The 24,016-nt window shown below is 39.8% G+C and overlaps 1 protein-coding gene and 1 non-coding gene across 7 annotated transcripts in view; both read right to left on the bottom strand.

The window, feature by feature from the left end:
- LOC105491314 (PH domain and leucine rich repeat protein phosphatase 2) overlaps window positions 1-24,016 on the bottom strand; it is a 77,382-nt gene that overhangs the window by 32,614 nt on the left and 20,752 nt on the right. For all 6 annotated transcript variants that reach the window (XM_071084879.1, XM_071084880.1, XM_011757603.2 and 3 more), the window contains 6 exons: window positions 22,912-23,045; window positions 12,838-13,028; window positions 6,777-6,902; window positions 4,016-4,170; window positions 1,963-2,109; window positions 1,335-1,565 (listed from right to left, as the gene is read on the bottom strand). In XM_071084879.1, coding sequence (XP_070940980.1) covers window positions 1,335-1,565; window positions 1,963-2,109; window positions 4,016-4,170; window positions 6,777-6,902; window positions 12,838-13,028; window positions 22,912-23,045 — 984 coding nt within the window. The remainder of the gene's footprint in view (window positions 1-1,334; window positions 1,566-1,962; window positions 2,110-4,015; window positions 4,171-6,776; window positions 6,903-12,837; window positions 13,029-22,911; window positions 23,046-24,016) is intronic.
- On the bottom strand, window positions 19,329-19,463 carry LOC112428315 (small nucleolar RNA SNORA70). Its single transcript, XR_003020350.1, has one exon. It is a non-coding gene; the product is annotated as a small nucleolar RNA SNORA70 (small nucleolar RNA).

Here is a 24,016-nt window from a genome sequence, read left to right as displayed (position 1 = left end):
TAATCTGTGTATGTATATATACATATACACACACACATATATACACACACACACACATATATCGAAGAGTTCAAAGGTAAATTATATAAAATGACCTCTGAGTTCTTTTCTGTACAAGTATATGATTTAATTTATGCAGGTCTGTTCTCACTTTCCTGTATTTCTATAAATCTCTCAAGTCTCCAGTGTGGTTAAAAAAACAAAAACAAAAACTCTCTGTTACTGTCTTTACAAGGTACATCAATGGTTTACTGTAAATTACAGAACACCCAATAGGTGTCTTTTTACCAGCTTCAATTAGGAAAAGGTTATGACTAGAAAATAAAACCCTCATAAAAGGTTCTTAGTAATGAAACCTTTAACATTTTAATTGTAATACAATGGATATCAAGAAGAAACCTAATGACTCAACAAAAAAATGTCATTTATGGAAATCTACAAACTACTAATATACATATAAAAAGATGTTCAACCTCACTGCTCTGTAAATAAATGTTGATTAAAACAATGAAATACTTGTTTCAATCTACTAGACTGATGATAAAGAAAAAGAAATGCTAAAATCCAACACTGACAAAGATATGAGAAAATGGAATTCTCCTACAATGTTGGAGGGGTTGGGCACAGTGGCTTACACCTGTAATCCCAACACTTTAGGAGGCCAAGGCAGGAGGATTACTTGAGCCAGGGAGTTCAAGACCAGCTTGGGCAACACAGTGAGACTCCATCTCTACAAAAAATTTAAAAAATAAAAAATATACATTGATGGGAAGGTGAGCAAAAACAACCTCTGTCCAAGGCAATTTGATAGTCTCTATCACATGGTACAACTACATGATCCTGAATCTCTCTGCTACTGAATGATAACTAAAGTCTTACTATACCTTTGAAAATACACATTTCTATACTGTTCAAAACACCTAATGTTATGGGCCAGGCATGGCAGCTCACACCTGTAATCCCAGCACTTTGGGAGGCTGAGGTGGGTGGACTGCTCGAGTCCAGGAATTTGAGACCAGCCTGCACAACATGGTGAAACCTTGTCTCTACTAAAAATAGAAAAAAAATTAGCCAGGCCTAGTGGTGCGCACCTGAAGTCCCAGCTACTTGGAAGGCTGAGGTGGGAGAATCGCCTGAGAACAGGAGGTCAAGACTGCAGTGGGCTGAGATCGTGCCACTGTATTCTAGCCTGAGTGACAAAGTGAGACCTTGTCTCAAAACAACGACAACAAAATTTTAAAAACCCTAATGTCTTAAACAAATCTTCATAAAGAGAAGACATAAAGGTCCAACAGAGTCAATTTAAAGGAAGCTGCGGTAAAGAACAACCTTACCTTAAATCCACATGCTTGATATGGTTCATCCTATTCAGCACCCCTAAGTTCAGGACTTCCAGGCAATTTCCTGCCATAACCACTTTATCTAACATAGTGAGTTTCTCATAAACCTCAGGAATTTGACTAAAGTTGTTGAACGAAATTCCCAAGGAGGAAAGCTGTTGTAGATTTCCCAGTTCTTCAGGTAAAGTAGTCAGAAAGTTGCCATCAAGACAGAGGGTTTGAAGACTACAGGAAGAAAACAAAACAAGTCTACTTTATGGAAGGTTTCACTGGAATGCATAGAATCAGAGTTATGGATTCTGATTTATGTCACTAATTATCAATCCAAAAATAGTAGTGTCCTAACTCTCCATCTATACAGACTTAATAGATGACTTAAACATAACTTACAAAAATGGTCACCCCAACATTAAAAGAGTTAAGACCTCTGCTGTTGAAGCTGAGGGATCAGTCCCTGCTACAGGCAGGTAGATCTATGATGTCAAAAACTGCTGCTGACTAGAATCCTAGTAAGTACATGATTTATTTCACTGCAAGAGCTCACAGTACTACCTTCATTCCAAACCTCAGGCAAGTTCCTTATCCTGCAAGGGAAAAGATGAATCTAGTAAAAGTTACTTACTTTAGCAGATTGCCAATTTGACTTGGTAGGTCACGAAATCCATTACAGGAAAGGTTGAGCTCAGTCAGGGTAGAGATCTCACATAATAATATAGGAAACAACCCAAGTTTATTATGGGACAAGTTCAGGCCCTTCAGCTGAGAAAATCTAAAGAGCAAAGGCAAAAATGGATACTGCATTTCAATACATCTATTACTATATCTTTACGAGGGACATCAATGGCCTTTGATAATCCATTTTAAATGTCTATAATAGAATTTATTCCAAAAATACTTATTGAGCACTCGCTACACATCAAACATTGAGTGGGGACAGAGGACACCAAGATGACTAATGCACAGTCCATGTGATGAAGGAAACCAGGTCTAGCATTACAGGAGCTCTCTTTTCTCTTTAAAAAGGTAGACAATCTTGAAGAACAGCTCATGCTGGTATAATTCTTTTGTATTTCATCATACTTGATATGCTTGAAATTTTTCATTAAATTTCTACATGTAATACACAAAAGCCTTGCAAGAATTAATCAACTCATAGAGCAACAGCTAACAAATATGTAGATCAAATCCCATTTTTAATAAGCAACTTCTTTTTTCATACTGAAATTATGTTAGCTCAAATGTCACATAAAATGAATAAACCAGTTAGAGCTTGAAAATAATGAATGTGACAGCATTTTACCATTATGTGACCTGATACACAAAATAGTAACTTTTAGTGCTTCTATTTTGTTCATGGAAGTAGAAGTATCTATATTGTCTTACCCAGAGATGGCATTGTTATAAAATGGATCTCTTGGGTTTCTTCTTGATATCCATTGTATTATAATTAAGATGTTAAAGGTTTCATTAGTAAGAACTTTTTATGAGAGACTCTGGTAATTCCACTAGGGAGTAGGATGTTTTGTTATTATACAAGTGCAAGATGGTAAGGCTGAGATGTTCTCCATGATGATGATCAAGCACTAGCTTCTACATATGAATCACCTGCTTCTAGATACCTCACTCTAATGCTTCTCTTTTTCAAATTTTCAACTTGTGATTTTCAGATGACCTAACCGTGACTGCTAATTATTCCTTTGGCTTGGTGCTTTAAATTCAGAATTTATGATCCAGCCCTCAAACTGGACTACTACTTTTTCATAGCAACTCACAAAGAAATGCTAGAAACCAACTTCCTTAAAATTACTGCTTGTTTTCATTTTTACAAGCCAATATTATTAAAATAACTACCTCATTACTACGTAGAGGCTTACACTTGAAAAACTTTCTAAAACAATTATCAGATGAGATAACAAAACACAATATTTTCTGGACATTACTCTAGAATTATTAGCTATTAAGGAAGGATGTAAAATATGTAATTTTAATGTATATTATCTTTTTAGTCACCATCTAATTTAAATCACTTTGAATGCTTTAATTTCCTATTTCTACCTTCTCCTCCAGAAGCCCAGACAATTACTTACAACACATATTTATTCACTGCGTCCATTTTTAAGTGGAGGAGTGAGGTGGGATGAGTGGAGGGTGGGAATGGGGTATATATTTTAATAAAGGAGATGGAATAACAAGTAGGTCATAGTACTGTAGGGCTAAAATGGTTCCCGTATTAGAAGAGAGAAGCATCACAGCTGACTAAAGGCTTAAGAGTTGGCAGTGGAAGGTACAAAGGGAAGATACAGCTTTATCTCTCAGAGTGAAATTCTTATAATTAGGCCTATCTCCTTTACGTTATTTAAATTTTATACTTCTAATTCAAAAATTTCCCATATACGAAATCTCTTGATGTAACTTGGAGGCAGATCACGCATCAGTGTCAATGATTTACATGAAAAGATCACCCAGATCAACAGAAGCTCACAGAACATTTACATCAATCTTCTGTTTTATGGGGGAAAAGGGCAGGTAGGAGAACTCCATGAATAAAAATTTTTACTTCCTCTTCAAAAGGGAGGGGAAATTTTAGAATATACATCCAATGGTAGCAGGTAGAAGTCATAAGATACTGATTATGAGTTGGTTTTAACAGGTCTGGAAACCCATTCTCCACATACTTGTAGAGTGTGTCGAGGCCTCCGGGTCTTTCTAACTGCATGAAGTTGTGTCGCAAGTTGAGGTAGGTAATATCTTGACTATAGAAGAGATGCTCAGGAACCTCCTCGAGGCTGTAACACGAGAGATCCACGGTACTGATTCGCTGAGACACCACCTGAATAACGTCAAAGAGAAGAGAGCTTTCTGAGCTAGTACTGGATGTCTATCACCCAGCAAAGAATGGAATGGCATTTACACAAAAATACACTAATTAAAAAGACAGGAAAAAATAAAAAGGCAATAAGATCCAATTATTCATTTATAAATACCAGTTAATTTTTACTTTTTCCTAAAACCATAAGCTACTTGAAAAACAAGGGTACAAGTTATAAAGTCTCCGTAAGTACAAGGTAAAAAAAGAAAAACACATATCATTAAAGATGGAAAGTTAACACTTCATGCAGGAAGTAATCTTCTTGTTTGTTTGTTTGTTTGTTTTTTTGAGATACGAGTCTTGCTCTGTCAGCCAGGCTGGAGTGCAGTGGCATGATCTCGGCTTACTGCATCCTCCATCTCCTGGGCTCAAGCAATTCTCCTGCCTCAGCCTCCCAAGTAGCGGTGATTACAGGCATGTGCCACCAGGCCAGGCTAATTTTTTTATTTTTAGTAGAGACGGTTTCACCATGTTGGCCAGGCTGGTCTCGAACTCCTGACCTCAGTTAATCCACCCACTTCGGCCTCCCAAGGTGCTGGGATTATAGGCCTGATTCACAGCGCTCGGCCGCAAGGAGTTATCTTAAAATGATTCGAAATAACTGGACAAAACTTTAAGAGGCAGTGTGATATGAAAAGACATGGCCTTTTGTAGCCACACTAGCTCTGCTACTTATCAGAGGTTTCTTCAACTGCTTTGAGGATAAAGGTAAATAACCAAGCACACAGCACACTGCTAAACACGCAAAAGACACTAAAAAAAATTAACTTCTCTCTAAAAGGGCAGAAGAATAGAATAGCTACTTAAAACTGGGACCAGTTTTATTCAGAGCAGATTTTATAGCCAACACAATATAACTATAATAATAAAATCAAAACAAGCTTCATAGTTCTATAACAGTATGCCAATATAATATGGGTTATAAAAATTGATCTAAAAAAAGAAACAATATATCACTAGAAAAGTCATTCATGGCTGGGCGTGGTGGCTCACACCATAATCCCAGCACTTTGGGAGGCCAAGGTGGGCAGATCATGTGAGGTCAGGAGTTCGAGACCAGCCTGGTCAACATGGTGAAACTCTGTCTCTACTAAAAATACAAAGATTAGCTGGGCGTGATGGCACACACCTGTAATCCCAGCTACTCCAGAGGCTGAGGCAGGAGACCTGCTTGAACGCGAGAAACAAAGGTTGCAGTGAGCCAAGACTGCACCACTGTATTCCAGCCTGGGTGACAGTAAGACTCCATCTCCAAAAAAAAAAGAGAAGTCATTCATGTTTTGATGGTATGTCCTTATACTATAACAATCTCTTATACAAAATCCTGCAAAGACAGCTAGAAGAAAAAGAGAATTTGGAAATCACAATACACTTTATTGCTCTTTAAAGGCTAAAGAGCAGAAATGATGTTGAAGTTGAAAGACTAATTATCCTTGGCATATAGGAATAATGGTTTGTGACGGCATTAGAGGTCACTGTCCCATCATCAATAACTGCACATTTGAAGTGGTTCACCAAGGCTGTTCTGAACATATGCAGACCGAGAAGCACTGGGACACAAGTTATGGAATGCATCCATCTATCACTGACTACTACGGTCGAGGGAAGGTCATTTAAATCTCATTGTATCTCAATTCCTTCAAGGGTCAAATCTCTTTGTGTCTTAATTCCTTCTAAGGCCCTACCTCCCAGAGATAGTACAGAGGAAAATGCACCTGCAAACATTTTGACAGCATTTTGTACTATGCATATATAAATAAGTTAAAGATCTGGTGGAATTCCATGATTTTACTCACTACATACTCAGGAAAGGCCTAGAAAGGAAATTAAAAATTATAATTTGCTATCATTATAATTTGCCATCTTGGGAATAAGTTCAGTTTCTTTTTTTTGAGACGGACTTTTGCTCTTGTTTCCCAGGCTGGAGTGCAATGGCACAATCCTGGCTGACTGCAACCTCCGCCTCCTGGGTTCAAGCGATTCTCCTGCCTCAGCCTCCCGAGTAGCTGGAATTACAGGTATGCACCACCACGCCCAGCTAATTTTGTATTTTTAGTAGAGATGGGATTTCTCCATGTTGGTCAGGCTGGTCTCGAACTCCCGAACTCAGGTGATCCGCCTGCCTCAGCCTCCCAAAGTGCTGGGATTACATGCATGAGCCACTGCACCTGGCCATCAGTTTCAAAATACATTTCTCTTGGGGTACTCTATTTTTTTTTTTTTTTTTTTTTTTTGTTGAGATGGAGTCTTGCTCTGTCACAGGCTAGAATGCTGTGGCACGACATCAGCTCACTGCAACCTCCGCCTCCCAGGTTCAAACTATTCTCCTGCCTCAGCCTTCCAAGTGGCTGGGACTACAGGTGCACGCCACCACGCCTGGCTAATTTTTTGTGTTTTAGTAGAGACAGGGTTTCACCATGTTGGTCAGGCTGGTCTCGAACTCCTGACCTCAGGTGATCCGTCCGTCTCAGCCTCCCAAAGTGCTGGGATTACAGACATGAGCCACTGCGCCCGGCCTGGGGTTCTCTATTCTTATCTACACATCAGAACATCCTACCACTTTTCACCTTGGATGCTTGCCGTTGCCATCGCTGGTACTCAGCCAAAGTCTCGAAGCTGACATGATAGGTCTGAGCTTGGGCTCCCGCTGAGCTGAAAGCAAGGGAGTACTGCCGTCGCTTCACTTCTTCTATCTGAAGAAGAGGAGGGGAGAAAACCAGAACCACTAAAAAAAAAAATCCTAGTCAAAAAGCAAAGAGCAATCACAAGACAAACAACTGAATATTTTTAAACAGAGTTATTTTTTATTTTTTCTCTCTCCCCACTTGTCCCCCTCCATCTGCCAATGGGTCACACATGAACACACCCAAGGAGTACATAATGATCCCAACACATTAGCTGTGCTTTTGCTCTATCACCAGCAGCTGGGTAGGACCTCTCTTCCTTAGGACTTGGTGGTCAGGAAGCAGGATACCAGTCCGCTATGTCCCCCTTACTGCATGGAACTCTTACCAAGTCCTCTTCAGTCCAATTCAAATCTCTTTTACTAGGCTTGAGAAAAGAGGCAAAAACCTCCCCCATTCCTATTTGGAGTGGTGGCAGGAATTCACAACACAAAAACAGCTCCTTAAAGAAATTATTGGCCAGGCGTGGTGGCTCACATCTGTAATCCCAGCACTTTGGAAGGCTGAGGCGGGGGGGGATCACGAGGTCAGGAGTTCGAGAGCAGCCTGATCAACACAGTGAAACCCCGTTTCTACTAAAAATACAAAAACTTAGCCAGGTGTGGTTGCAGGCTCCTATAATTCTAGCTACTCGGGAGGCTGAGGCAGGAGAATCACTTGAACCCAGGAGGTGGAGGTTGCAGCAAGCCAAGAATGTGCCACTGCATACCAGCCTGGGCGACAGTGCGAGACTGCGTCTCAAAAAAAAAAGAAATTCTCCCCCAAATCCCAACAACTCAACCTATATAGCTTTGATGAGGAAGCAGTCTTTTTATAGTTATGGAACCACTTACATCTTTTTGTCTGGTATCTCACTTGTTATGTCATAGCTTGGCAAATCAGATGGAAACTTACATTACGTTTCTTTGCCAACTAAAGATTGAACCAAGCGGCAGAAACAAAATACTTCGAGAAAAGAGGATATTAAAAAGATTAATTAAAATTAAATACTTTTCACAATATTAAATTGTGATACAACATAACCATTTTTCATTAGTAACAAATCATTGCAACTGAATGAGTCTGTGTCAAAATAAAGAATATTATTGAAATGAATAGATACTGATTGTTTTAGCATAATCTTTTAAATATTTTGGAATGCTTGACACAGAAAAGTACAGAGAATCATATAATGTCAAACACTGAGAAAGATCTGTAAATCTCACTATAATTTGTCAAGTTCCCTGAGTAATTATTTTAATCTCTGTATTACAGACGTTGATATTATATTTACATATGTATAACTTTGGAATTATTAAATATTCATGGTGAAATGTTCCTTTTATCATTTTGTAATGAGTCTCTTTATCCCTACTAATGCTTTTTGCATTAAAGTCCTTTTGGCCCAGCTACTTGGGAGGCTGAAGCAGGAGAACTGCTTGAACCTGGGAGGCGGAGGTTGCAGTGAACCGAGATCGTGCCACTGTACTCCAGCCTGGGTGACACAGCGAGACTGTCTCAAACACACACACAAAAAAGTCTTTCTGGGCATTAGTTTTATTGAGGTACAACCTAAAATAAAATTCACTGGTTTTTATTTTTTTGAGACAGGTCATGCTTCACCCAGGCTGGAGTACAATGGCGTGATCATGGCTCAATGCAGCCTCAAGTTTACAGGTTCAAGTGATCCTCCTGCCTTAGCTTCCGCAGTAGCTAGGACTACAAGTGTTGCCACCGTTCCTGGCTAATTTTTCATTTTTTGGTAGAGACAGAATCCCACTTATGTTGCCCAGGCTGGTCTTCAACTCCTGGACTCAAGTAATTCTCCTGCCTGAGCCTCCCAAAGTGCTAGGATTACAGGTGTCAGCCACTGTGCCACGCCTGGCCTTGATTTTTTTTTAATTCACTGATTATAAATAACCAATTTCATGAGTTTTTATAAATGAATAAATACAGTGTGTAACCCCATGGCCCCCAAACTTCCCTCTGTGTTCTTATACAGTCAGCCCCCTCCCCACCATGCCCTGGCAACCACTGATCTGTTTTCTAACACTACAATTTTTTGCCTTTTTCAGAATTTCATATAAATCAAATAATTCAATAAATAGACTTTTGTATCTGGCTTCTTTCACTCAGAATTATACTTTCAAGATTTATCCTTGTTCCTGTATCAGCAGTTCTTTCCTTTTTTTTTTTTTTTTTTTTTTTTTGCTTAGCAGTATTTCCTGGTATAGATATATCACAATTGTTTATCAATTCACAAGTCAATGAACATTTAAGTTGTTTCTAGTTTTTGGCCATTATAAAGCTGCTATGAACATTCACGTACAAGTCTTTGTAAGAACATATGTTCATTTACTTTGGATAAAAAACTAGAAATAGAATTGCAGGGTCATTTGAAAAGCATACGTTTAATTTTACAAAAAATGAATAAACTGTTTTCCAAAGTAACTTCATTCCTACCATGATGTATAAATGTTCCAGTTGCTCCGCATCTTTGCCAAACTTGTTATTCATCAGTCTTTTAATTTTAGTCATTCTAGTGGTGTGCAGTATCACACTGTGATTTTTATTTGCATTTCCCTAATGACAAATGAGGTTGAAGATCTTTTCATGTGTTTGTTACCTGTGTATATCTGCTTTGATGACGGGTCTCTCCAAATCTCTTGCCCAGTTTTTTACTGGGTTTGTCTTTTTGTTACTTAGTTGCAAAAGCCCCTTATATATTCTGAATACAAATCCTTTGTTGCACATAAACTTTCATATAAATGTTTCATATGCTATTAATATAACCACACCAATTTTCTTTTGATTGCTATTTGACGAGTATATATTCTTTCATCATTTCACCTTCAACCTTCTAAGAGTAAGTTTTAATTATGTCTCTTATGAACAGCAAATAGTATTTAAAATAACATCTGACTATCACAATCATTGTGATTACTGATATATTCGGATTTATTACTATCATTATAATTTGTGATAATTTAACATGCTATTTTTCTCAATTCTTCTTGCCTTATTTTAGTGTTACAAAGTTTTCCATATTCTCTTTTCCTCCTCTAATTTTAGTGGCTATTGTTAAATTTTTCTAATTTTTCTAATAAATTTTAAGATTATTTGATACTTCTATCCTCTTATCCCAAGAGTGAATCACACTTCACTTAATAACACACTGCCACATCTAAACACTCATGTTTGTCTTCACTTCTAGAAAATTTTCAGCTATTATTGTTTCAGATATATTACTTCTCTTTTTTCTTCCTCTCTCTTCTCTAGAACTCCTGTAAGATGTATACCAGAGCCTTTCTGAAAGGTTCTTTTATTATTTTTTTATCTGTGAAATTCTTCCGTACATCAGTTAATTACATTCAGCTACTAAACAGTGGCTTAAAAAAATAGAGGTGTCAGGCCAGGACTAGACTAACGGCTCCATATGCCAGCAAGGACCCAGGCTGCTTCTTCCTCAAATGCCATAGTTGACATATGCTTGCCAACTCACAGTTATCGTATGACTGCTCCACCTCTGACACTGAGGGACTGGCAAAGGGTCAAGCCATCCCTTTATGACCTTTAAAGGTCAAGCTCTTTAAAAGTCTATCCATTTTAAAGAGCTTTTCCAAAAGTCCTTCCAGGAAACTTCTGTGTATATCTCAGTAGCTACAAGAGGGGTTGTAAGATTTAGTTTTTGATCCTAGGCATGCTGCTACCCTGAACAAAATTGTACTAGCAAACAGAATAGACAAAATTACTCTTCATCAATTCTTTGTCTGATCCAGAGTTTAATCACTTAAGTTTTAAATTTTAGTAACTGTATTTTTATTTCCAATATTCTACTTGGCTTTTTCATAGGCAGACGTTCTGATTTCTGAATTTGTTTTCCATTTTTGTTCTTCCATTCTCTCTTAGAAAATTCTAAACACACTTATTTTCAAGTTTTTTCAGGATGTTCATTTATTTTCATTTCAATCTGAAGTGAGTTTATCTTCTGATGGTTGAGGTTGTGGAAATCCTCCCTAGTATTAAATTTCTCTGTGGGTTTCTTTTTTGTTTTTTTGATGTGTGTGAGAGGCAGTTTACGTTTCAGGTTCACTTGAATGGTAGGTTCATTTTCTCTCTTACCCTATCTGCTGCTTCATCTCCACCAATCCCCAACCTTGTCCTCATTCACTCATTCCCTCTCAAACAACTCTACTTACTTTCTTCACTTTGTTCTTCAGCCCCCAAGACCTCATACTGACAGTGGTGGGTTCTTGCCCCATGGGTGATACTGGAGTTACATTCATTCATTAAACTAGTGGGGATTTCATTCATTTTCCTGGTCACAGGCCATATAACTGGATTCTCCCACCTCTTTAGGACCACAGCTACAAATAAGCCTTGGTTCCAGTCAGTGCTTAATGGCAGTTTTTGTTTTAGCTTTCTTTCAGAAACAAAAAATACCAATCAGCCTGGCTTTACGCCATAAGCCTAACCCAGGACCCCCATTATGAACAGCAAACTATTAGACCTAAATACTTATAGGAGCCGAATTCCTGGGCTGCCACAATCTTTCAGACCCAGAGCCCAGAAGGCCCACAGACTCAGACCTTCAGATCATTTTACGTTTCTATTCTGTATTTCTAAGCTCAGTTAAGTCTTTTCATTCATTCATTCATTCATTCTTTTTTTTTTTTTTTTAAGAGACAGGGTCTCACTCTGTCACATAAGGCTAGGATACAGTAGCATGATCATAGCTCACTGCAACTTGAACTCCTGGGGTCAAGCCATCCTCCCACCTCAGCATCCCAAGCAGTTGAGACTTCAGGCGCCGCACCACCACACCTAATTTTTTTTTTTTTTTTTTTTGAGACGAAGTCTTGCTCTGTTTGCCAGGCTGGGGTGCAATGGCATGATCTTGGCTCACTGCAACTTCCACCTCCCAGGTTCGAGTGATTCTCCTACCTCAGCCTCCCAAGTAGCTGGGATTACAGGCACCCATCACCACGCCCACCTAATTTTGTAAGATTATTTTTAGTAGAGACGGGGTTTCACCATGTTGGCCAGGCTGGTTTTGAACTCCTGACCTCAGTGATTCACCCACCTAAGGACTCCGAAAGTGCCAGGAATACAGGCATGAGCCACTGTGCCCAGCCAAGACAGGGTCTTGCTAATGTTGCTCAGGCTGGTTTCAAACTGCTGGCCTCAAGTGATCCTCCCACTTCAGCCTCCTGAGTAGCTGGGATTACAGGCACAAGCCACCACGCCCAGCTTATTTATCTTTTTAATACATGTGTTCTACCTATATTGCTGTGTATTTGGATCAGATTGGATGCCTGATACAAAGTGTGAATTCATGAGGTAATTTTGTCTGGAAGTCCTCCTGAACTCAGATTGGTTTATGACATTCAAGACTCAAAACAGAGTAAAATCATATATACATACCTTCTATAAATATTGGTATATCTGTTTACGGTCATTTGTCATTCATTCTGTTTGACTAACAAGTGAACTCCTTTCCTGGGATGGAGACTCCTCTAGGACAGACGGAAGAAATGGCATGGCTCCCTGGCTGCTGGATCACATCTTATGACTACCTCAGACTCTAAGTTTTAATTTAATTGGGGTAAAAAAAAAAACAAAACAAAAAAAAACCCAGAAAGAATCTATTTGGTGACAGATGCCGGCAGCTACTTCTAATTTCCAAAGGCAACTTCTAATGGTAGCATCCACTGTTGACTCTGGCTATTGTCAGTCCCAGAATCTAGTGCCTAGCAGTGGAGGTGGGGACGTCTAGAACAGATGGTTCTGCAACAGGATTTGGGGCATAATAGCCTCTGAACCTCTCGGAGTCTCTGATATCATCTTTAATAATGCCCATACTGGCTTCTTTGAAAAGATATGAATAAAAGCTATGAAAAGCATATGTGATATTTTCTTAATTAAGATGATCAAATGAAAAATAATTTAACTTTATGAGTCTTACCTTTCCACCAACCAGAGGCAAAATGTGCATCTTTCCAGTTTGACAGTCCTTCACTGAGGAGACGATAAGGCAAGTACCACAGAGGACAACTAGGCGCTCAGCCCACTTATGCAGCTGGGTCTTTCCCTTGCGTACATTATAGATGCCAGACAGTAGGATTCGATCCAAATGATCCATGTGGCATGGTTTTTCTGAAAAGGAAACAATATTTCAGAATCCACCATTAAAGTAGTATAAGAATACAGAAAGGGAAAAATATGTGTCAACACTCAGCAACCTTGTTCATAGATATAAGTAACCAAGCAATATAGTTATGACAAAATTAGATCTAGTCCTCACATATTATCCATCACTTAATTATATACAGTAGGAGTACCTGTGAGTTTTGGTCTACGAAGCAAAATTTTACTTTGGATGCTATTGTTAAATTAACCCTTCTTCCAACACCTATATCTCCTATGTACCTAGAGAAAGGCAGTATGGTAGAGTGGTTAAGATCATGAACTCTGGAGTCAGACATACTTGAACATGAACGCTGGTTCTGTCACTTTGTTTCCTTGAACTATTTATTCTCATTAAGCTTTACTTTACTCATTTATATAGTTTGAATCTTAACACAACCTACCTTCTGGGAATTCTTATAAAAACTAAGTAAGATAATGAGTATAAAATACTAACCACAGTTTTAGGTACAAAAAGAACATGGAATAAATGACAACCACTATTGTTATCAGTCTACTCTAGAAGGAATATATTAGTAACTACAGGAGTACTCTAATTTTGTACATAATCTTCCATCTCTCTGCCACTAATATGGAAAAGCTTATGGTTGATACTTCAATCAACTATTCTGATCATGGTGGTGGAAATTCTACTTCCCATCAGAGGCCTTCATATGACTGAGATACAGTGAACAAAACAGCACATTAAAACAGAAAAGACGTGAAGTTTTTGGTAAGAGCACTATTTTTAAAAGAAGTGTGCACCTGTAGTCCCAGTTACTCTGGAGGCTGAGACAGGAAGACTATTTGAGCCCAGGAGTTCAAGGCCAACGTGGGCATCATAGCAAGACCCTGTCTTTAAAAAAAAAAAAAAAAAGCCGGGCGCGGTGGCTCAAGCCTGTAATCCCAGCACTTTGGGAGGCCAAGGCGGGCGGATCACGAGGTCAGGAGATCGAGACCATCCTGGCTAACACGGTGAAACCACCCCCCCCCCCCGTCTCTACTAAAAATACAAAAAGCTAGCCGGGTGTAGTGGCGGGCGCCTATAGTCCCAGCTACTTGGGAGGCTGAGGCAGGAGAATGGCGTGAACCCAGGAGGTGGAACTTGCAGTGAGCTGAGATTGCGCCACTGCACTGCGGCCTGGGCGACAGAGCAAGACTCTGTCTCAAAAAAAAAAAAAAAAAAAAAAACTAACTGCACAGAAATGAGCAGGAACAGTAGTATCAGGTGGTCCAAACAGTAACCCAGAAGTCGGAAAGACTGGGTTGTACTCCTGATATTATCACATAATTGTTTATATAAGCTTAGGTATCACTTTGCCTATTTAACCATGTGTTTCTCATGTATAATATGAGGAAATGAGTTAGATTACTTCAGCCTTAAAATTGTATTATTCAATAAAACTTTGTATATTAATACACCATACGGAATAAGCATTTCTCCTTCTATTCTAGGCCAATCCTTTCACCTATACAGTCATTCCTTGGTATTGGCAAGTGATTGATTCCAGGACCCCCCCCAAGGATACCAAAATCCACAGATGCTATGGTCTCTTACATAAAATGAAACAGTATTTGCATATAACCTGCACACAACATCCTGTATACTTTGAATCATCTCTACATTACTTATAATATCTAAAACAATGTAAATGTTAAGTAAATAGTTGTTATGCTAGTCTTTTTTTAGCTTTTTTTTTTTTTTTTAATATTTTTGATCCATTGTGGATATGGACGGCTGACTGTATTCTAAATTCCACCTTCCTCAGAGAGTTTGGTTCTCCCAGATCTATATTCGTAAGCTCTAGTTCCACATTTCCAACTATCCAGATATCTCCAACTGCCATTTAAGTTTACCATCACTTAAAATTCAACATGCCTGCCTGGGAGCGGTGGCTCCTGCCTGTAATTCCAGCACTTTGTGAGGCTGAGGCGGGCAGATCACGAGGTCAGAAGTTCGAGACCAGCCTGACCAACATGGTGCTACCCCATCTCTACTAAAAATATAAAAATTAGCCAGGTGTGGTGGCATGCGCCTGTAATCCCAGCTACTCAGGAGGCTGAGGCAGGAGAATCGCTTGAACCCAGGAGTCGGAGGTTGCAGTGAACCGAGATCATGCCATTGCATTCCAACCTGGGCAACAGAGCAAGACTCCATCTCAAAAATTAAATAAATAGGCCGGGCACGGTGGCTCAAGCCTGTAATCCCAGCACTTTGGGAGGCCGAGACGGGCGGATCACAAGGTCAGGAGATCGAGACCATCCTGGCTAACACGGTGAAACCCCGTCTCTACTAAAAAATACAAAAAGCTAGCCGGGCGTGGTGGTGGTGCCTGTAGTCCCAGGTACTCGGGAGGCTGAGGCAGGAGAATGGCAGGAACCTGGGAGGCGGAGCTTGCAGTGAGCTGAGATCCGGCCACTGCACTCCAGCCTGGGCGACAGAGCCAGACTCCGTCTGAAAAAATAAGTAAATAAATAAATAAATAAATTGACTAAATAATGACTAAAGAAAAATTTTAAACATATGCACTATAAAAAGCAATAAATAAAAGTTACAGGCTGGAAAAAATTGAGTCGCAAATACAGTACCCAAAGGATATATATTCAGAATACACGCAGAAGTCATTTAAATCAATATGAAAAAAGAGAAACAGAAACATGTACAAAAATATCAATGAGTAATTCAAAGAAACCGAAAGATCCAATGAAAACATGAAATAATTCTAAAACACACTAGCAATCAGGGAAAAAGAAATTTAAACAAAGAGACCATCATTTTACCTATTAAATTAGTAAAAATTTTAAAGCCTAATAATATTGAAAGGTGATATTGGAGGCAAAGCGGTACTCTGTTATACTGACAGGATATAAAAGTGTTCTGCAGTAGTAACTATTAATATTTTAAATGTGAGTAACCTATCACCCAATAATTTCACGCTTAGAGATCACTCTGAAGGAACGCAGGCATACAAAGAAGTAATTTTACTAACATGGCTGTTTTAACCATCCAAAACTGGAAACAAAGTAAATATCTATCACTAAGGAGATGGTTACACAGACTATAATGCATACATGATGTTCAGTACTATGCTCCTTAAAGAAATGTATACAGGGCCATGCACAGTGGCTCACGCCTGTAATCCCAGCACTTTGGGAAGCCGAGGCCGTCAGATCACCTGAGGTCAGGAGTTCAAGACCAGCCTGGCCAACATGGTGAAACCCCACCTCTACTAAAAATACAAAAATTAGCTGGGTGTGGTGGCAAGCCACCTGTAATCCCAGCTACCTGGGAGGCTAAGGGGGGAGAATCACTTGAACCCGGGGGGCAGAGGTGGCAGTGAGCCGAGGTCATGCCACTGCACTCCAGCCCGGGCAACAAGAGTGAGACTCTGTCTCAAAAAAACAAAAAAAAGAAAAAAGAAATGCATACAGAAGATGGTTCTGCAAATGCTGACAAGTTAAGATCTCCAAGACAAACTCTTGGGTGAAAAAAGCACGAAGGAGGCCGGGCGCGGTGGCTCAAGCCTGTAATCCCAGCACTTTGGGAGGCCGAGACGGGCGGATCACGAGGTCAGGAGATCGAGACCATCCTGGCTAACACCGTGAAACCCCGTCTCTACTAAAAATACAAAAAACTAGCCGGGCGAGGTGGCGGGCGCCTGTAGTCCCAGCTACTCCGGAGGCTGAGGCAGGAGAATGGCGTAAACCCGGGAGGCGGAGCTTGCAGTGAGCTGAGATCCGGCCACTGCACTCCAGCCCGGGCTACAGAGCAAGACTCCGTCTCAAAAAAAAAAAAAAAAAAAAAAAAAAAAAAAAAAAAAAAGAAAAAAGCACGAAGATCAATACCAAATAATACCACTTATATAAACAAAATCCAAATGGTTCTATGAATATATACTATATAGGAATAATCAAGTTGGAAAATTCTGAACAGGTATGCACCAAATTGACGGTGGTTATCTATAGAGCAGTTAATGGACTTAGGAGGTAATTATAACAAATTAAAACACCACAGATAATGACACCATATTCATATTACACTTGTGTAGTTAAAAACCAAATGTTTGAAAAGCAAAAATATATGAATAAAAATATAAAATATACATATAAAATAAGACTAAGAAAATACGCAATCATAAAAGTAATTGTATTAGGGTGGTGGAATGTTTTTCTACCACGTTCCTCCTATATTTTAACAAAGAAGCTTTAAATATGCATAGTAACATGAGATAGTATTTTTGCAATTGGGACAAAGATTAACAATGATACCTGACGTTGTCAAAGGTGTAGGGAAATAAGTACTCTCAAATTCTACCAAATCAAGTATACACTAGTAACACCTATTTGTGCAATTTAGGAATGCTGAGTCAAAATTTTAAATGTGGCGGGGCGCAGTGGCTCACGCCTATAATTCTAGCACTTTAGGAGGCCGAGGTGGGTGGATCACCTGAGGTTAGGAGTTCGAGATCAGCCTGACCAACATGGTGAAATCCCGTCTCTACTAAAAAATACAGAAATTAGCCAGGCATGGTGGTGGGCACCTGTAGTCCCAGTTACCTGAGAGGCTGAGGCACGAGAATTGCTTGAACCCAGGAGGCAGAGGCTGCAGCGAGCCGAGACTGCACCCAGCCTGGACAACACTGTACTCCAGCCTGGGCCACAGTGAGACTCCATCTCAAAAAAAACAAAAAAACAAAAAATTCTACTTGTAAGAATCATGTCCTCTTCCCTGCACTCCTCAGTCACTCCCTTGACTTTTATAATAATTTCCTGGCTCTCTTGTTATTTTTGCCGCTTTTGTATATGTCCTGTATTAACTATGGCTGTAGCAAACAGAATATAATGGCTCAAGCAACGGGAATTTAATTCATTCAAGTGAGCATTCTGTTTTACCAGGGGTCAACACTGTCATTCAAAAACTCAGGTTCTGGCCAGGCACAGTGGCTCACACCTGTAATCCCAGCTCTCTGGGAGGCCAAGGAAGGCGGATGACTTGAGGTCAGGAATTTCAGACCTGGACAACATGGTGAAACCCTGTCTCTACTAAAAATACAAAAATTAGCCAGCTGTGGTGGTGGGTTCCTGTAATCCCAGTCACTTAGGAGGCTGAGTCAGGAGAACTGCTTCAGTCTGAGAGGCGGAGGTTGCAGTGAGCCAAGATGGCACCACAGTACTCAAGCCTGGGCGACAGAGCAAGACTCTGTCTCAAAAAATAAATAAATAAATTTTTTTTTTTTAAAGTAACTCAGGGTCTGCAATTTTCCACACTTGACTTCAATTATTGCTCTGATTATTGCCATCCTAGCCCACCAGAGCGGAAAAGAGCACTAGAGCCCCGAGAAGCACACACTGGGGGTTTGTGTGCACAGGCAGAAGTGGCGCACATCAAGTCCACTCCATACCATGGAAGAAAACTTTGTTACATGTACACATCTAACCGCAAGAGAGGCTGCAAAATGGGCTGTAGCCAGGCAGTTATATGCCCCACTACAATTTTGTTATTATGAAAGAACAGATTTTGATAAAGAATAGTATTGCCACACATTTCAAAACAATATGGCTGTGTTTAGCCCGTTTTCTGAACTTTAAATGAATGGAAACATACGATGTAATTATTTTGCATCTGGCTTCTGATGTTTGTATTTATGCTCTTTTGACAAAGCTGTTTTAAACAATGTGTGCAGAGAATGTAGTACACAGAGAAATGTTCAGGCACAGAGTTGTGCTACCTGAGCTATACAGTCCCAGAGCTACAACTTCCCTAACAAATCACACACTCTGTATGCCACTTTCTCCAACACAAGTAAGGGGTTTGCTCTTTCTCTCTCTTTTTTTTTTTTTAAGGTGAACAGGAAGTAGGATTCATTGGCGAGCATTAAGAGGGGGCAGCACAGTGGAAGCCCTCACGAGTGCAGGACCCGCTGCCAGTTGTCCAGAGGGCCACTGTTGGGGATGTAATTGACCCCACAGCCATCTGGGATGAGCTGCTTCTCAGCCACCATGTCTTCAAATTCATCTGCACTGAACTTGGTAAAGCCCCACTTCTTAGAGATGTGGATCTTCTGGCGGCCAGGGAACTTCAACTTGGCCCTGCATAGGGCCTCAACACAAGCTCCTTGTTCTGCATCTTGGTGCAAATGGACATGATAATTTGGCCAATGTGAACCCCGGCCACAGTGCCCTGGGGCTTTCCAAAGGCACCTCGCATATCTGTTTGGAGCCTAGACTGGGGATAGTGCAAAGTCAGAGACATGAACATCCATCTGAAAGGCCTGTCTCCAAGGTCCCTTAGAGCAACCCATACAAGAAACAGGCTGAGTACACTACTAAGGAAGCTACTGTGTGCAGCCATTGCACACTGAGCCCCCATGAGGAAAGGAACACAGTCGGCTTAATTGGCTGCAGAGGATTTATATGTTCTCTTAATCCCATGATTAATCATGCTACCTACTCAACCTGACTTTAGTGAAATGTTATTTCCACAGCTTTTACATCATGAATTTGAACTGAGTCATTCCACTCACTTTTCCCCTAGCACTCCCTCTCCAGCAAGACTGATAACTGGCATTTGCATAATGGCTGACTGGGACACTACCCAGTGTCCTTTTATAACCAGAGAACACAACATTAACTGGTTTGCACTCAGGCCCTTATGACCTTGACCTTATTAACACTATAATCCAACTAAGATAATGCACCAAAAATTCTACACATAAAATATTTAAAGCTGATTACTAAGCTATTTACTTCAAAGAGAATACTTCAACTCTTTCCTTCGGTTAACAATAGTTGTGTCTGGTTTCAGGAACTGGGTGGTTGGAGGAAAAAGGTGAGAGGGAAGCATATTTTCTATGATAGTTTTGATAGAGGCAGGAAGCAGAGAAATTCCAGGCAGACAGAGGCGGGTCCCCAGCAAAACCCCACCTGCAAGCTGAAAAGCCTGAAACTTGTGGCCCAAAGTGAGAATTCCCATCCCTATTTGTCTGCTCTCTCCCGAATAGTTCTTTCTGAATAATGTCTTTTTACCAATCAAATGTTGCCTTTTCCAAAACTACCTACAGCATCTCCCATCCTGTGCCTATAAAGACCCCAGACTCAGCCAGCAGAGAAGACAAGCAGCCGGACATCAGGGAGAGGCGACTTGACTTCAGAAGACAGAAGCTTCAGGGGAGAGCGACCTGCCCTTCCCATCCCCTTTCCAGTTCCACTCTTCACTGAGAGCAGTTTTCATTCAATAAAATTCTCCGCATTCACCATCCTTCAATTTGTCCGCATGACCTCATTCCTCTTGGGCACCAGACAAGAATTCGAGACACACCAAGTGCTGGTATTCAAAAAGACTGTCACACTGGCTCTTTGCCCTCGCTGGTGGACAGCAGCTGCCCTATGCAACAAGGCAAAAGGAACACTGAGCTGATAACACACTACTGTCTGCAGACGACAGAGCTAAGAGAGCATTATAACATGTCCTCTGGGGCCTTGGGATCACAGACACCCCCACCTGGACGCTGCCGCAAGCCTGCAAAGAATCTATTCCTGCTGGTGCTAAAGCAGACAGCCAGTTCCTGCACTCACTCTTCTATGTGCTACATCCCACAAAGGGTGGAGTACAACAGAACCCAATGAACACAGTTTGTTCCCACCAGTGTCCAATCAGCTAGCCAGTTCCCACACTCATTCACCTGCACATTCCCTTCCCACAAGGGATGAACAGGGTGGGCTGAGTAAATGGGGCACCACTGTCACAAGTCCCATAAAGGCGTCAAGAAAAAATCCTGCATCAGTTTTATTATAGATCTAGCTGCTCATGATGGCTCATGCCTGTAATCCCAGCACTTTAGGGGGCCAAGGTAGGAGGATCACTTGAGCCGAGGAGTTTGAGACCAGCCTGGGCAACATGGCGAGACCTCAGTTCTACAAAAAATACAAAAATTAGCCAGGTGCAGTGGTGTGTGCATGTAGTTCCAGCTACTTGGGAGGCTGAGGTGGGAGAATCATTTGGGCCTGGGAGGTTGAGGCTACAGTGAGCCATGATGGCACCATTGCACTACATACAGCCTAGGCAACTGGGTAAGACCCTGTCTCAAAAAAAAAAAAAAAAAAAAAAAGACAGACCCACAAATTCTTTGACACTCCTCCTTTCAAACACTGGAGCTAATTCCTCTCTCTATAGTATGGGCTGTGTTTAGTGACTCATTTCTTTTCTTTTTTTTTGTGACAGAGTCTCACTCTGTCGCCCAGGCTGGAGTGCAGTGATGCGATCTCGGCTAACTGCAAGCTCCACCTCCTGGGTTGACGCCATTCTCCTGCCTCAGACACCTAGGAAGCCCTATGGAAAGATCCACAGAAGAGGGAACTGAGGCCTCCTACCAGCAGCTGGTGAGTGAACCATGCTGAAAGTGAATCTTCCAGCCCCACTCAAGCCTTCAGATGACTAAAATCTCATGAAACCCAAGCCAGGACTATCCCTCCAGCTAAACTGCTCCTAGATTTCTGGCCCACAATCAACTACATAATTATTAAGTATTTATTATACCATTTTAAGTCCTAAGTTTTGAGGCAATTTGTTACAGAGCCAACAGATAACTAATTCATCTATCGATCTATCCAAATTCTGTTTTTGGTACCAGGTGCATTATTGCCTACTTTCAAAGATTATTAAGTTTCATCCCAAACTTAATTTTCTCACTCAAACTATACCAGCTTTTCTACATCAACAGAGCTTACTTTTGGAAAGACCCCTCAAAATTTAAGTACTACAAACTGGTACTCTTTTAGACTCTACTGGAAATATCCTCTTAAGGGTATAGTATATTAAGATCCTGCATATGATATAATTTATCAGGTGGTGGTAGGAAAAGTAGGGGCATCAGAGCCAACCACTGTGCAATTTAACTGCATGTAAAAGAAAAGTTCAACTTTCACTCTAGAACAAAAATATACACAGTAGCCCCCTCGCCACCTGTGGTCTTGCTTTCCAAGGTTTCAGTTATCTGCAGTCAATCATGGTCTGAAAATAGGTAAGTATAGGACAAGATATTTTGAGAGACAGACTATTCACTAACTTTTATTACAGTATAATGCTATAATTATATTATTATTAAACATTGTCAATCTCTTACTTTACCCTAATTTATCAATTAAACTTTACCACAAGTATGTGTATACAGGAAAACACATAGTATATATAGAGTTCAGTACCATCTGTGATTTCAGTTGTCCACTAAAGATCTTGGAATATAATCCCCATGGACAAGGGAGGGCTACCATAATGCAGAACTAGGGTTCAACCACAATCAAATAAGAAAATTGTTGTGTTCCAAGTTTTTGTTTTTTTAACTAAGTATTACAGTGATAGATGGGTTGTGTTCTTCAAATTCATCTTAAAATATTTTTCTCAGAAGTCAAAAATCCTAGATTTAAACCCCACTAAATTCACCAATATACAAATTTGACAGGTATATTCATCAACGTCAAGTCATATATGATAATAACTACTTACTCTCAACATTTTTGAGCTATCCAGAAGTTTACAGGCTTTACCAGGAGCTTGAAAAAATAATTTACTAAAGCATGATCCAGTCAAGATTCTGGCAAAGGTATAAAATCATGCTAGTAAGTTAGCAAAATACAAGTGCAAAATAAGTAAAAATAAAAAGAGAAGATATTTTTAAAGTGTTCCCTTATCCTTGAACTCTTGGTTTTTATTATTGTTTGGTTGGTGTTAACTACGTTAGTTAACTGGCTTAAAACTCGATTTTGATAAAATACTTTTAAAAAGCTGACGGCAGATAGAGGCACAAATGATCAACTTAAAAGTAGTTAACATACAAAGCCACTGATAAATTCTTACCACCATAAAATCGAATCATACAGCCGAGGTCAGGATTTGTAGCCTCCTCCTGTATGCGCACAAGATCATCAAATCCCAGCCTGGATAAGTAATCATAAACGATCTGAAGAGGTCGTTCAGTAGGTTCCAGTCTCCTGATTACACAATTCAAAAAAATACATATATTTGGTAAGTAATAAAAATGGTTCATTTAATTTTTTAATATTTTTATTTTTATTTGTATAAATTTCAGAGGTACAAATGCTATTCTATTATGTGAATATACTGCTTAGTAGTGAAGTCTGGGCTTTTACTGTAATCCTCACCCGAATCATGTATATTGTATTCATTAAGTAATTTCTCATCCTTCATCCCCATCCCACCCTCACACCCTTCTGCTTTTCCAATGCCTATTACCCCACACTCTATTATTTAGCTTCCACTTGTAAGAGAGAACAGGTAGTATTTGACTTTCTGTTTCTGAGTTATTTCACTGAAGATAATGACTCCCAGGTCCATCCATGTTGCTGCAAAGACATGACTTCATTCCTTTTCATGGCTAAGTAGTAACTCAATATACAAAATCTGGTCTTGATTTTTATTCCTAGGTCAAGATTTTCTTTAATATTCTATGATACAACTAATCTAAACAAGTGTAAGTTTTTGGTGTCAGGACCCCTTTATACTTTGGGGATCACAAAGAGTTTCTGTTTACATGTGTTATATCTACTGATATTTACCAAATTAGAAATTAAAATTGAGAATTTCCATTTATTTATTCGCCTTAAAATAACTCCCTAAAAATCATTCTACTACATGGTCCTAATTGAAAGCTAAGGTAAAACCAGAATGTCCTGCAATCACTTGTGGCCTCTGGTAACACTGTATTTTAAATTACAGACTTAAAATACTGAAAAATATTAAATTTTTTTTTTAAAAGTGACCAACGTGTATTTTGATACAAGGGGCTATAACAGTCATAATAGCAAGACAGCTCTTTTATAATGCTTTTACCAGAAACCAGTTATAAATACAGTGGCTAAATATACGGGCTCCAACAGTCAACTGCCTGGGTTCAAGTCTTAGTCCTGCCACTTACCAACTGCATGCCCCAGTACAAGTTATT

The sequence above is a fragment of the Macaca nemestrina genome, chromosome 18 (assembly GCF_043159975.1).
Source record: "Macaca nemestrina isolate mMacNem1 chromosome 18, mMacNem.hap1, whole genome shotgun sequence".
Taxonomy (NCBI): domain Eukaryota; kingdom Metazoa; phylum Chordata; class Mammalia; order Primates; family Cercopithecidae; genus Macaca; species Macaca nemestrina.
The sequence above is the reverse complement of the archived record's forward strand: the minus strand, read 5'-3'. Positions and strand labels throughout refer to the sequence as shown.